At 53.9% G+C, this 15,093-nt stretch overlaps 2 protein-coding genes across 3 annotated transcripts in view; one reads left to right on the plus strand and one right to left on the minus strand.

Annotated features, from left to right (window-relative positions):
- SMAP2 (small ArfGAP2) overlaps positions 1-4,460 on the plus strand; it is a 37,999-nt gene extending 33,539 nt beyond the window's left edge. Inside the window, 5 exon segments of the mRNA XM_001507301.5 lie at positions 436-545; positions 1,240-1,405; positions 2,273-2,349; positions 2,352-2,597; positions 3,082-4,460. Coding sequence (XP_001507351.2) covers positions 436-545; positions 1,240-1,405; positions 2,273-2,349; positions 2,352-2,597; positions 3,082-3,207 — 725 coding nt within the window. The 3' untranslated portion in view covers positions 3,208-4,460.
- Positions 4,461-7,004: 2,544 nt separating this feature from the next.
- RIMS3 (regulating synaptic membrane exocytosis 3) overlaps positions 7,005-15,093 on the minus strand; it is a 45,184-nt gene continuing 37,095 nt past the window's right edge. For both annotated transcript variants that reach the window (XM_029080920.2, XM_029080921.2), the window contains exons 5-7: positions 13,891-13,992; positions 13,344-13,483; positions 7,005-12,707 (exon numbers count right to left, since the gene is read on the minus strand). In XM_029080920.2, the coding sequence (XP_028936753.1) occupies positions 12,495-12,707; positions 13,344-13,483; positions 13,891-13,992 (455 nt within the window). In that variant the 3' untranslated portion in view covers positions 7,005-12,494. The remainder of the gene's footprint in view (positions 12,708-13,343; positions 13,484-13,890; positions 13,993-15,093) is intronic.

Genomic DNA, 15,093 nt, shown 5'->3' on the forward strand with positions numbered 1-15,093 from the left:
AAAGGATTCTTAATCCAGCCCTGCCATTCCACCTTCCTTAGGGAGAGGGAAACTGACAAGCCTTCTCACTCCTAGAGAGAACAAGCAGTTTTACTCATAGTACTCATAGTTGGCTGTTAATAATGATAACAGATACCACCACTAGCATTATTAAGTGTTTACTGTGTGTTTAGAACTGGAGTTGGTATGATATTAGCAGATCAGACCCAGGCCCTGACCCATGTGGGGCTCACAGTCTCAGGCAAAAGGAGAATGAGGATTGAATCCCCTTTTTACAGATCAGGTAACTGAGGCCCAAAGAAGAAAGTAACTTCCCAAGGTCCCAAAGCAGGTAAGTGGCAGAACCAGGATTAGAGCCCAGAACGTCTGACCCCCTGGCCTGAACTCTTTCCCCTAGGCCTTGCTTTTAATCACCTGTTCCTCCTCCCCCATCAGATGCCCCCGTGGCCAGCACTGCCACAAACAGCAAGACCTGCAACACCCTAGAGAAGGATTTAGATCTCTTTGCCTCCGCACCGTCAACCTCACTGCCGGATTCCAGGAAGGTGAGGCACGCGGGTCTCCTCGACAGGTGCCTCTCGAGAGTCAAGGCCGCCTTCCTCCCCCCACCGGACGCCCCGCCATCATGGAGGCTTTCTGGTTCTCACCCTGACTGACGAGGTCTTTCCTGATGTCTCGCGTAGGTGGTCGGAGGCCTCGAGCCACAGGCCCTTAATCAGTTCTCTCGGGAACCACCGTGGACCTTTATGGCTTCCACGCTACCTCTTTCACACAGTGCCGAGGGGCAGCCATCAGTCTCAGGTCCAGACATGCAGCCTGTCCCAGGCACAGTCCTTCCCTGTGGACTTGCAAGGCTGCAGCCCAAGTTGAGGTGGGGGGTGCCTGGAACCGTTTTGGGGTGGCGGAGGTAAGGGAAACCGCCGGTAGGAGGGAAAGGTCCAAGGGTCCACGTTAATTGAGGTATTTGAGCACTTACTATGTGCCAAACACTCTACAAATCACTTGGATAGATTTGAGATAATCAGTTCGGGTACAGTCCCCTCCCCACAGAGGGCTCACAATCTAAGTGGAGCAGATGGTCTGGAGTTTGCCCTCGGCAAAAATCTGAATGTTTATCGCGAACACTTCTCCTTGAGCTTGGCAGTCTTCGACCAGCAGGAAGGCAAGCAGGGTCGGCGTAGAGTCCCTCCCGAGGGCCTCTCTAATCACATCCTGGTCTCTCTCCCTTCCCCTACCCAGGTGGTAGGGTCCATGCCAACCGCGGGAAGCGCTGGATCCGTCCCTGAGAATCTGAACCTGTTTCCTGACCCCAGGAGTAAAGCTGAAGAATCCGGCAAGAAGCAGCTCTCCAAAGACTCCATCTTGTCCCTGTACGGGTCCCAGACTCCTCAGTTACCTGCTCCAGGTATGTTTCTAGGGGGCGGGTGGGAGGATCTGGTCATTAGTGGGAGGGTTTGAGAAACGGAAATGTGGGGACCTGACAGACTGGGACCCTGTCCAGTGAGTTGTGGCAGGTCACTTCGGTGAGCAACGGAGAGAACCCGTCTAGGGATAGAGCCGTGAAGAACACCCATCCCTATCCCAAGGTGACTGGGCTGTGGCTGCTGGTGACCCAGGCTTCCACCAGCATCCACAGATTCCCGGAACCTGCAGACCCTTGTGATGTGGGGGAAAAGAGCGTGGATCTGAGAGTCCCAGGCCTGGCTCTCCTGCTGGCTGGCTGTCCCACCTCAGGCAGATTACTTGACTTGACCTTTCTGGGCCTCTGTTTCACCGTCTCTAAGACATTCCCCTTCCTACCTCTTTGGCATCATGGGGCAATTCTTACGAACACACTTTGGGAGGAAGAAGCACCAGCCAGTCAGTCAGTCATATTTATTGAGTGCTTACTGTGGGCAGACCACTGTACTAAGCACTTGGGAGAGTAAAATATAGCAGTGTGACAAACACGTTCTCTGCCCACAACAAGCTTAGCACAGATAATTCTAGCACATCTAATTCTCCCAGAGGTGGTGGACCCACCCCAGGCCCACCCCAACCTCTACCCTTTCTCCCCATATGGCATTGAACGGGCCTGAGACCCCACGGCTCCTTCAGCGGTACCTGAAGGTGGGCTCTCGGCCAGTCGGAAGAATGGTCCGCTAGGGGAAGGGGCAGGGTTTAAATATATGAGAAACACACACACAATTTTCCCCCATCCTCTCCCGCAAGAGGAACCTTGGCTTCCCCTCCCTCCCCAAGGCGTGATGACCTTCGTGTGCTTCTTTGGCAGCTATGTTCATGGCTCCGGCACAAATCGCTTATCCTGCAGCTGCCTACACCGGCTACCCCGGGGTCACCCCCCCCCGGCAACATGATTGGGGGCATGATGCCCCCCCCCGGTGGGTGTGATGGCCCAGGCGGGAGCCCCTGGGATGGTGGCCCCAATGGCCATCCCAGCCGGCTACATGGGCGGCCTGCAGACGGCAGTGATGGGCGTCCCCAACGGGATGCTGGCGGCCCAGCAAGCTGGGTACGTGGCCGGCATGGCGGCAGGCGTGCCCCAGCCCTTGTACGGCGTCCAGCCAGCGCAGCAGCTCCAGTGGAACATTGCTCAGGTGAGACAAGCCCCGCCTCCCCCGACCCCTTCCCCTCCGGTAGCAGGGGGGCCTGGCTCTGGAGAGAGATGAACGTACTCATTTCTCCCGCCGATGGCTGGTCTCTAGGCCGAGCCGGGTGAATCCCCGGGCTTGTCGGGAGCTGGAGCGGGAAGGTTACAAGTCCCCATTTGGAAAGACGGGTTCCCCCGGTCTCCGAGCTGTTGGGAGTTTCCAAAGACCAGTCACCTCGATTTCCTCCCCCTGCACTCCCTCCGCAGAGAGGGTTCTGGATTTGGGCAGAGCCTGGCATCTCTCCATCTGCAGGTGGGGTTGGGGGTGGAATCTCAGCGGGAAGGTCCCTGGTAATAAACTGCCAGTTGGTAATAAGCCACCAGTCGATGACATGGTCTCCCTAAGGGAGTAGACTCTTCTCCTCAAGAGCTTCCTGTCGCTCTCTGCATTAGCTGCTCTCTAAAGTCTCCTCACTCCCCTCCCTCCACAGATGACACAGCAGATGGCCGGTATGAACTTCTACGGCACCAACGGGATGATGAGCTATGGACAGTCTATGGGTGGCGGAAATGGCCAGGGAGCCAATCAGACACTGAGCACTCAGATGTGGAAATAAAAGCGAAAGCCTGTATTTTTCTTCCCCCAGCCCCCCCCCCCACCTTTTTTTTCTTCCCTCTCCTTTCCTCCCCGTTCCCACGTGTCCTCACCCTCCTCCTTTATTTTGTTTGAAAAATGCTCTGAGACACACGGGGTTTGGGGCGGCTCCCTCAACTCTGCTCCGTGTGGCCACACTCCCCCCCCCACAACTTCCCGGCCCCCCCATATCTGAGACCTGTCTGTTGCCCTCTGCCATCCCTGCTTGAAACCAAGCCTCAGCCACCAGGACTCCCCTGGCCATGCCTCCGGGAGCGGACTGTGGTCACTTCCAGCACAGTAGACTGGCACGCACTGTGGGGTACTTTCCCATGGGCACATTAATCTCTCAGAGGATCCTGAGTGGCCCTTTTGGGGTTTGTATCGGGGCTCTGGAGGAGGGATTTGGAGAGTCCATTTGGTTATTGTTAAGCTTTGGCGGGGGAGGGGGAGAGGCTGGAGGGGGGAGCTAAGAAAGGGTTAAAAGCAAGCAAATAACTCACAAGTTTGGCCCAGGGGGAAGCCAGCACTGGCCTGGATTAGAACCCAGCTCTTCCCAAGGTGAAGAAGCCTCTTTTCCCTCTCGTCCCCTGCCCCTCCCTACCCCCAGTCTTTTGAGGTTTTCAGGGCTGGGGCCCTGTGTTGCTGCTTTAGTCAACCTTCATTGGAACCAAAGTCATTTGGAGGGCCCCTCCCCCTAGAGAAGGGATGCTGGGATGGGGGGCGGGGAACAGGGGGACATACCCACCATGTCGAATGTGAAACTTGCACTTCAAGGTGGCTTTCCATTTTTTATTTTCCCATCCAATCGGTGGTGGTGGTTTTTTAAAAAGAGACCACTTTTTTAGATCAACCAACTGAGAGGAACTGATTTATCAACAAGCCAAGCCCTTGTGGCAAGTTTTTTTTTCTTACAGTTTCAAATATTTGCTCTCTGACATCCTAATTCAGACCCTTTCTCTCAAATCCCTTCCTCCCCCACCTCCCTCCCCTCCCCACACCTCTTCTGGTTGGTTCCTATATCACCCCATCCCCTCTTCTCATTTGCTCAGTGACTAGACGGAGGGGCGGGACCATTTTCCTGTCTGTCACCATCCACCTCATTAGAAAATGTTTAAAAAAAAGAAAAGAATCTGCTTAAAGGTCTCTTCGGCGTGAACAAAAATGAGACGTTTGCGGTTGACTTTATCCTGTGTATATGTAAATTCCTTAATAAAATATTGCAGTGAGAAACGGGGTGGTCTTCGTCCTCGTTCTGTAGGTGGCGGGGGGCAGCCCCGTATGGATGGCACGTAACCGTCCTCACTCTCCACCTGTTGTTCCTGCTGACATCCGGGGTCTTCCCTCTGCGCTTCCCCCAGTGTCACACAGGGCTCCTCCCCTGCCCAACCTCATTTGAGATGGCCCAGAAGAGACATTTGGGATGAAAGGTTTCCTTTTACAAGACGCACTTTGCATCCTGCACTCGGGACCTAAGCAGGGGAGGAGGATGAGCCGTAGTCAGTACCAAAGCCATGCGAAAAAAAGTGTCTGCCATGTTTGCCTGCTTCCCAGACTGTCCTGCCGAGATGCAAGAGCAGCAAGCAGCCTTTCCTGGGACAGTGTTGACACCCGGCCCTTGGGGCACGGCCCGGAGGACAGAGTGAGCCGCCAGCCTCTCGCCACTACTTGCAGGGGACCGTGACCGCCTGAGTCTGGCTGGAGCCATGCCCGGGCCCCGCCCCCGAGGGGCAGAAACTTCACCGGCTCTTCAGGCGGAGCGGCGGCTCTCCGCTCTTGCCCAGAGACCCCTGGTATCCTTGGTGTTAGGGGCAGGGCTTCTTGGCTCATTTTCACGTGCCCTCAGCCTGGAAGGATTCGCGCCCTGGGCCTGAAGGTAATCGAATAAACCCTTCCTCTGGGGGGGTTGGGTTTTCGGGAATCTGCCAGGAAGATCTGGGGGATTTTGCTGTGAGGGAAGGGCTGTGTTCCCAAAGTGGGGTGATGTGGGCAAGGCCCAGGGGTAGACCAGGGACAATGGTCCCCACTACCCAGGCTGGCGGGGGAGGGAGGGATCCTATAGTCCCACCACGACACCCTAAACGGGGGCACAAAGAAAACCAACCCCCCCCCGGTGGTTTTCAAACTCACTTTAATCGTCTTTACTTGCTGCCCAAATACTGTACATGCAGAGTACAAGCCGTATGAAGAACGTGAACAGACCATTTTCTCCTTGGGGAAAATGGGCAAGAAATAGTGTACAAAATAGCATGCGCCCGTCCTGGCCTTCAGACCTGCTGCATGTAAACCACAAAAATACGAGAGTTTTACATTAGGAAATAACACAGACATAGAAAACGTTACAGAGCACAGGTAGAAAATGCCTTTTGCTTTTTCTCTTAGCGGTACACTGTTAGTGCCCATCAGACATCCCTCCTCTTTGCATGATGCTTCAGGATTAAAAAAAAAATTGGGTTAGCCTCTCCTGTGGGGTTTTACTGTTGGTTGTTTTCGGGAGTTGGTATAAGGAGTCTTTTTAGGTTTTGAAAATGAACCACACTGCACTTTTTGAAGGGTTTGGAAATGGAATCATCTGATGACTAAAAGCAAAACGATGTTCAGCTACTTAACTCCTGCTGGAAGCAAGATGTTTATGAAAACCCTCTGCCCTGAGTTTGAAAAGGGACATTTTATTTTACACTGATACTTTTTTGAGGATGGTGCATTTGGGAGGGGGTGGAGGAATAAAATGGGCATCAAACTTTTGAATTTTAAATGGACTATTGGAGATTTTCACCAGGTCAGCCCTCACGGAACTGAAGGGTGAGAAAAGGCTAGCACCTTGAGAAATTAGATGTGAATGAGTCCTGTCTGACAAGCCAATATCGACCTCACTGTTTAGCCCATCATTAAGAGCCTATCAAACATCATCATACTGTGATTATTTTTGTTGGGTGACTTATTTTTCCTGGCATTTTGGAGGCAGGGTAAAACACTAGTAAAACATTGGTTCAGTACTGTGGGATTCAGCTTAACTTTTTGATATTCTCAATGGATGCAACACCTGCCTCAGTGCTGGTGTATGAACACAATTCTAAACTGAAGAAAAAGGGGACTGTAAACTCCTCGAGAGCAGGGATCGTGTTGACTAACTCTATCACACTCTCCCAAGCACTTAGTACAGAGTTCTGAATAGAGTGAGTACTCAATAAATTCCATCATTTGATGGATGGGAGAGGATGTTCAGATGGCTAGATTGCTAGTGAGCTAAGAGGCCCTGTGCGAATCTGGAGCCCAAAACACCAAATTCCATTCCACTTCTCGCTCTGTTTTGTAGTGCCGCTCCACAGTTGGATTTTTTCCAATCTCTTGTGAAAATCTGCCTTTCCAATCCTTCAGGAAAATGGCCTGGAACCCCTCACAAAAGCCAAGATCTTCCCCCTCCCCCCCAAAAAAAGAAATCTTGGTAGCATTTTCTAGTACAAATACTTCTAAACAGTGGTGATGGTTTATTGGAAACCCAAATCCTTGTGTAGCCCCCGGGACCACTTTACCACAGATTTAAAGTCCTGGGGGAAAGATTCTTCAATCAGTCAATGATTGAGGGCTTACTGTGTGCAGAGCACTGTACTAAGCATTTGGGAGAGTGTAATGGAGTTGGTAGACATGTTCCCTACCCACAATAAGCTTACAGTCTAGTGGGGGAGACAGACATCAAAAAAAATTATGGATGTGGACATAAATGCTGTGGGGCTAGGGGTGGGGCGAAGAAAGGGTTCAAATTCAAGTGCAAGTGTGACGCAGAAGGATGAAGGAATAGGGGAAATGAGAGCTTAGTCAGGGAAGGCCTCTTGGAGGAGATGTGATTTTAATAAATCCAGCAATTCTGAACTCCCAGATTCTCTCCCAGATTCTTCTCTGGGGTGTCACTGACGGAACAGCGACCATAGGCCACAGGGTTGGCATTTAGATGGGGGGTGGGGACAAGGAGGGATCGGTATTGAGAGGAGGGGGGTGTGATGGGCGTGGCTTTTTTTACCTTCACTACATGAAAAGATTGAGCCCTTTAAGGAAACAAGGCCACCAACATCAAAGTGCTCACGTTCGAGAGGCATTTTGGACGGTTCGGCCGAAGCAGCCTTTTGCCAGAGAAAAACTCTTTGGCATCGCAGACATTTCTTTGAGATCCTAATTCACCCTTCCTTGGGGGACCCCTTCATCCAGCAAATCCTGGGATTTCCAGTTTATATCCAGTCCCCTTTAAAGACCCCTCTTCCCCCGTAGGGGCGGAGAGGGGAAACGAGGGGACAAAATCGTAACCCAAACGTGTTCCCCCAAACAGTTTCCTTTGCCCTTTACAGTAGATTTATTTATATTTATATATGTATATGTATATATATAAATATATATAAATACGATTTTTTTTTTGCTTCATTCATTCTCTCTTCACCTGCACGAAATGCAAACGTAAAGAAGAGGGGAAGAGTCAGCAACGAGGAGCCAGACACCAGAATACCCACCCTGGTCCTGAACTAAGGAAGTCGCTGATGCAGGCAGCAGCATTTGAAATGAGATCTTCTGTGTGCCAGGTGAACGCGGAAGCCGATCGCGGAAGGGGCAGCAGGAGGCAGGTGAGATGGCATCCTGGCACCGCCCTCCTCCACAGGCCCCCTGCAACAGTCACCTAGGAGAAGCCCAAATCAGCTTTGCTTTGGTGTCTCTCTCCCTCTCTCTCGCTCGCGCTCTCTCTCTCCCAGGGCTCCTAAGCCGCTCTCACCCTGGGCTAAACAGGATCCAAAGTCACAGCAGCAGCAGCAGCAGCAGCAGCCAGATTCTCGAAGAGTCCACATCTGGGCAGATGTGCAGGCAGGCGCCCCCAGCCTGCTACAAGATCAGACACTCACGGGAGAACGGAAAACAGCATCAGACAGAACCGAGATCCGCCCGAGGGAGGGGAGGGCCCTCTCTTTGCTTAGAAAAGTGTGAGGTATCGGGGTGCCGGGAGCCCCGGCGGGGAGAACGACCACCATTCACGATGTGGGTGACGGTCAGGGTGGCGGGAGCAGCGTTCGGGGTAGGGGGTGCTTCTCTCCCAGTGAGGCTTTCGGATGAGGTTGTGCTACATGTCATTTCTCGGGAAAAAAGTCAGGAAGAATCCACAGGGAAGGGGGAGGTGTGCAGCTCTGCTCTTCCACCAACCAGCCATGAAAGACGGGCATCGGACGTCACAGAGATGAAAGGGGCCTCGAGGGGTCATGTGGTCCAGCCCCCTGCCTCTGGCAAGGAAGCCCCCGGTGAGGGCCTGCCCGGTCCTGTCCCCGGGCTCCTTGTTTAGCGGTCAGTCGGTGGAGGCTGGGCAAGCTCGGCTGGCCATGTCTTCCCAGATTGTCCGGACATGGCCCCAGGAGAATTCCTCCTGACGCGGGGGGAGGAGAGAGGGAGGAAGGGCCTGAGCCCCCAAGGGTGAGCTGCTCCCCTGTTGCCTTGACCCAGGGGCCAGACTTGTCCCGGGCTCATAATGGGGAGGACCCACCTGCCCCACCGCAACTTCCAAAGCCCCCAAACCAAATTCATCTCCACCTCTCTTGCCTCGGCACCCCAGGAGCAACACAGCCCCAACACCCGCCCACCCACCCCCCCCCACACACACACTTTACCTCTTCCGACGCTGGATACCTTTCCAGCAGCCCACCCAGAGACGAGTGGGTGGGAGACTCTAGCTAGAGGCCCCTCTCCCCCAGCCTCCTCCAGCCCAGATGGAAACCAGCTGTGATTGATATTCCTCGGGTGTCCTTCCGGGAAGAAGGGAGAACCCAGGTCCCCTTGAATAACAAACTCTGTCAAAGGCCACTTGGAATCACCCCATCCACCGGCCCAGCCCTGGCTGCCTGGGTCCCGTCTCCGGGTCCCAAACGCTGGCCCCCGCCGGCTGGAAAAGAAAGCCGGCTCCGGCACGTCCCGGCTTGGCTCCAGTCCCGCCAATAGACCGACCCCATCCTGGAGGCCCGCCCCGGGCCATCGGGCAGGGGAGCCGGCCAAATCCAGGAGTGGGGAGCAAGAGAACCCCTCAAGTCAATGGGGGAGGCCACAAGGTCTCTGGTAGGGAATGAAATGGCAGGTGTGACAACTGTCCTATTTCTGAGTCAACAGAAGTGGAGTAGGGGTCGGGGAAATGAATCAGAAGGCAGATTTGAAGTCAAACAGAAAGTCCAGTGCAGCTTCTATAGCCCGTATTGGCATAAAGAAGACCTCTCTGATTGTTCCTGGCTACAAAATGTTCCATCACCCACACTGACGATACAAAGGTACTTAACAGTGCCCTACAAACACCTATGTTATGTACAGTATATATACCACATACACACACACACACACACACACACCTCTCACTCACTTGGGGTGAAACACACCAAAATACACACATAAAATCACATTGTGCAAAGGATTAAAAGTGGTTTTTGAGTTGCAGTCAGTGTGATTATCCACCCGTTATTTATCCCCTTCCTGGTTTATCCATGGTGGATGACTAAAGTCTCCCCAGATGGGAGCCTGCCCTGACCCAAGGCCATATTCCCCCTTCCCTCCGTGCCCTGGGTCCTGGAGTGACTTCCCCCAGCCACGTTCAAAGCGAGTTCCTTACCATGTGTTGTTGTGGATAATCCGTGTCTCTCTGCACTTGTTTGGATATTCAAGAACTGGCTGTAAAGTAAAACCTGCTTTCCCATTTCCTACCCTATGGGGGTGGAATCGGGTCCATCCCCAGTCTGGGCTTTGAAAGGCCAACGGCCTAAAGCGGTCAGTCTCCGGTCATAAGACCTGGGCCTCCGCTAGTCCCTTTGAACCTTGGCCAATGTGTTATCTAAGCAGACTCAGCCCCGCGGCCTTCTCTCCCTGGGGCGGGGTGTTTCCACCCCTCGCAGGGTTGCTTTCATGGGCCTCACCCACACGGGTGGCCAGTGAGCCAAGTGAGGCAGAGGCCTCGGGGCCCCTGGATGAGATGTCCAGCCTACAGGGGCCGTGGGACGGGGCCGGGGAGGGAGGTCCAGCCAGGTGGCTGGGGGAGACCGAGAACCAGCTTGGGGCTGATATGTGACGAGGAGGGGAAGACTGGGGCAAGTTAACCGGAGAAGTCCACCTGCTCCAGGGCCTCGCCCCATCTCCCGTCATCATTGGAGGCTTCACATTGGGGCATGTGGGCTGGACTGGAGCCCTGCTGCCTCTTCCCGCGGCTTCACCCCCCGCCCCCTTCAAGGCGCTTTTAAGAGGGAAGGAACAGGGCGGGTTTCCAAAACCCAGCCCAGGGCACTCGGGAACCATTTTCAAGTATCAGGTGGTACCCCCTGATGAACGCTGTCAAACACCCCCTTCCCCACCCTCGTGGGACAGGCTGAATTTGGGCTTTCTGGTCGACCCTGTTTACGGGGGTCAGGGGAGCGGAGCAGCCTGTATTGCTCTGGACAGTGAGTGACCCCAGAAGGGTCAGATCCCATCCTGGCAGGGAGACCCCACTGCCCAGAGGCCCTGAGCTCTTTGGTCATGGGTGTGTTGAGGAAAGTAGAAATCCCAGAGCCAGGGATTTGCTAGACCCTAAACACCCGGATTAGGTTTTCCTTGCAGCATGGATCCCGGAGCCCTAAAGAGGGGAACTCCATTGGGGACCTGCTGCCACACACCCCTGGATTGAGGCCTTTCTGGCCACCCATCTCCCTTCCTGGCCTCTGGTTCCCTCTTTCCAACCAACCTTCCCAGCTTCTCAGGCTCCTTCCCTCCAGGGATCAGTGAGGAGCAGCGCAACCTCCCCTGAGCTCTCATTCTCTTTTAAAAAGAAGAAAGCTTAAACTAAACCAGTAGGGTTTGGAGACCCAAGATCCCACCCCCAGTCCTTGTGCCAGCTTCCTTTCCTGTGCCTCATCCCATCCATGCCCTAGTCTGGGGCTCTCCCAGCCTGACTCGACTAAGTGGGCCAAACAGAAGGAATTGATTTCTAAGGGGTCTCTCCCCTGCTGGCCCCCACTACCCTAGGCCCCTCCAGTCACATATCCTGAAATCAGGTTTGCTACAGGATTCCGGGTCTCCTTTGGAGTCATGAAGCCGGCAGATTTCCTAACAAAAGCGAATGCAACAGAAACAGTCAGGAATTACCTTCCGGCCCGTGGTCGCTCCGTAGCGACTGCTACAGAGACTTCCCCGGCCGCGAGCTGGCCGGACGGAGAGGGAAGAAAAAAAGGTCTTGGTTTCCCTGATCACGCAGGCCACAGGGACTTGGGAAAAGACTGGGGAACAGGAATTCCTGAATGGGGGTGGGGGGGAGGGGGAATAGGGAGATTGCCTTCCCTGGAGTTTAGCACCTTAATCTCTTGTTTCAGGGGTCCCGGCCTTTAGATTCTGAGTTCAAAGGGGAGGGGGACCTGGTGAGGACTGGAGAAGGGATGTAGGGGCTAGGGAATGCCCTTGGACGGGGCTAGGGAATGCCCTTGGACAGTCCAGGGGAGTGGCCCCTGCCTCCGGCTTCAGAGGGGCTGCTTGGTGCAAAGGCTCCATGCTACTGATGCAGTCAACAAAATTAGTCGCCGATGCTGCAAAATAGGGACCAGGAAGCCCTACTGGGCTCCAAGCGGTTGGGGGGGTCGGATGGCCCAGCCAGCCAGGGGCAAGCCTCTGGACAGAGAGTGCAGCAAGAGTTCAAAGAGCGCGAGGCAGGCTACGTTGGATGCTACATTCCTTAGAAATTAAAAAAAAAAATCATTAATTAGTGCCCAGTAGAATCAGAGAGTCTTGTTCCACGCTTTCCTGGAAGGAACAAAACCAACAGAAAGGCCGTGAAAGACGAAACAAACAGGCACATGCTACTTGCGATGGAGTCAGCCAGAACCGGCCTGCGGTATTCCCGGGAATCGGGAGTCCTTGTCCCCTGGTGAAATTCCAATTTTGGTTTCTTTCCCACATGGCAGGATGAGGCGCGGTAACAGTCGTGGGAATTAGACTTGGTTTTGCATGGAAAGGACAGTGGGTCATCCCTCACACACATACATACGCGCCATTCACACACTCGCACACAGCACACGCACACATACCCTGCGCACACATACAGCACACAGAGGAGTCTTCTTGCCTTCTGGGCCAGTAGGGACTTGGGCTGGGGGTGTCCGGCTGTTCCAGAAAAGATCTTGTGACGTTATGCACCCGTGACTGAGCGTTCGGGGGTGGGGAAGGGACGGATGGGGAGAGGGGATCTGGTTCGGCCGTCCCTCCCCTCCCCACCCCCCGCCCAGCTTCTCCTTTCCGGGATCTTTAAGGGCAGGAAGGACTCGTGGAGCTCTCGAGAGAGGACTGAGACAGCCGGCGCGTGAGAGGGCCGATGGCGGAGTCTGCCAGGGAGGAGGTGGGGAAGAGTTTGTACCAGCCCGTCACCATGTTGCTCAAATCCAGCTCTTCCAGGACGATCTGGGCCATTCCCATGAAGCACTTGTGGTCCATACGGCCATAATCGCCCCAGACAATCAACTATTGGGGAGGTGGAGGGAATAATTGGTCAGCAAAGGGTTGACTGCATTGGGAATAATAATACCTTGCTCCTTGTATGGTGCTTTTAATTTTTCCAAATTCACAACATCCCTGTGAAATAGCGGGAGAGGCAGGCGTTATTCCCTCCATTTTACAGATGAGGAAATTAAGGCCCAGGTAGATTAAGGGACTTGTATGAGGTCACGCAGCAGGGCAGTGACAGATTTAGGATTAGAGGCCTGCATTCTGGTGCCCAACCCCATGTTCCTTCCGCTACGACACTCTGCCCATCCTCCCTAACATCCGGGACTCCTGCAGATTATCTCATTTCCGCCCCAGTACTTAGCACGGTGCTTGGCACATAGTGAGTACTTACAAACAGTCCTAAGAACTCAAAGAAACGGCTTGTTGGGGGTCAGGGGTCAGCCAGGAATCCAAAATTTCATCTCAAAGATCCACGCCCCCTCACCAACCTCGGAGGAGTTGGGCCCGTCCCACCTTCCCCTTAAGAGTCAGCCACGTTCCCTTTAAGAGATGGCCACATCCCACCTTCCCTATGAGAGTTGGCCAGGTCCCATCTTCCCCTTAAGAGTAGGCCACGTTATCCCATCTTTCCTGGAAGCCAGGGCTACTCACCTGCAGAACTTTGCCCTGGGGCCCCTCCTCAAACAGCAGCGCCTGTTGGTACAGTGGGTCACATGTCTTCTTGATCACCTTGGTCTTCTTCTTGGCTAAGCAGACCCCGTTTTCCAACAGGTAAGCCTTGATGTAGGTGGCTGTGGGCAGGGGGAAAAATCCCAGAGGATGAGGGGAAGGAGAAAGTACGGGGGGGCAGGACCGGCGGAAGCCAGGATGGGGGAGAAGGAAAGTTAGGAGCATAATCTGACGCAGGCTACTCGGCTGCAGAGGAAACTGGGGTCCCTGCTAGCCAGCCCATGGGCTTGCAGAGAGGAGATCGAGAACCGTCGGCCAGTTCTGAGGCTGTTGGATCTGGACCTCTCGTGACCTTCTAAAGTTCATTAGAAGGAAATCTGTGGGCTAAGAAGATGGGGAGATTCTGGGCCACACTGGAAGCGGATCTCCCCACAGGGCCAGAAATCTGGGTGGCCTCTCCCTTCCCAGCGCCAGCCCTCTCTCCCCGCCCGATCATCACAGCCCGAGACCCTCACAAACCCCCACTCACCGGGGATGGACTTGGATCCTAACTTGGGTGTGAGCCCTCGGGCCTGGATCACCTCTACCTCCAGCTGTCCGTTCCGGTCCATCATGCCAATGTGGACATCCCCTGTAGGTCAGAGGGCATCATAGCTAGTCTGCAGTTCCCTTCTCACCAGCCTCTCCCCACTCCCTTCTCCCACTCCTGAGAGGAGCCCCACCATTTCCAGTCCATTGGTCAGGGCCTCCCTAGAGAAGGGCAAATCGAACCCTCTCCCTGTGGGCCAGGATGGTCTAACACCTGGGTCCCTGTGGCCTACCTGATCCCTACTCCTCTTGCCACCCTAAGATGGGGGGGTCGGGGCCACTGGGTTGGGGAAGGGTCCAGGAAGGAAGGGAGTTGGTCAACACTACTGCCTTTCCTGTCCCAGGTTCCTCCCAGGGACTGCCCTGCAGATGGATGTTCTATTTATTCTATTTATTATATATATATATATATATATATATAAATATTCTATTTATTGCCATTGTTCTTGTCTGTCCGTCTCCCCCGATTAAACTGTAAGCCCGTCAAAGGGCAGGGACTGTCTCTATCTGTTACCGATTTGTACATTCCAAGCGCTTAGTACAGTGCTCTGCACATAGTAAGCTCTCAATAAATACTAATGAATGAATGAATGAATGAATGAATGAATGAATGAATGAATGAGTGTTTACTGACCAGCCTGCGGGGCTAGGAGCTAGGGTAGGCTTGCAGATAAGGGTAGAGTTACCAGCCTGCACCCATTCTTGATCAGTTAGCCCCTGTTACAAGAAGCATCTGGGGAATCAAAGGAGTGAGATCTGTAATCCTCAATGGGCTCATACCTTGGGCGAGTTGGCTAGATGACCATTTGCAAGGTTGGATTATAGAATCAAAGTCAAGCGCCAGGGTCAGGGGAGACCACTGGACAACCAATTCCTCTTGGGCAGAGCCCCCGCTGCTCTTGCCCCCGCCCAGCCCACATCACAGTCAGCCTGCAAGTCTTTGGAGTGTACAGCCCCGGTCGGGGTTCTGTGATCCATGTTAGAAAACAGACCCGGTGGCATGGACCACCATGGAGAATTCTGGGATGAAAAGGAACTTTACCAGGTTAATCCCTTCCTCTTCCTCCTACTTCTTGAGGTGAGTGTGGGTGGGTGTGAGTTGGGGAGGGGGGCGTTGCAACCCAAGATAATCAGACCGGGAGAT

This window comes from Ornithorhynchus anatinus, chromosome 16 (assembly GCF_004115215.2).
Source record: "Ornithorhynchus anatinus isolate Pmale09 chromosome 16, mOrnAna1.pri.v4, whole genome shotgun sequence".
NCBI classification, from domain to species: Eukaryota; Metazoa; Chordata; class Mammalia; order Monotremata; family Ornithorhynchidae; genus Ornithorhynchus; species Ornithorhynchus anatinus.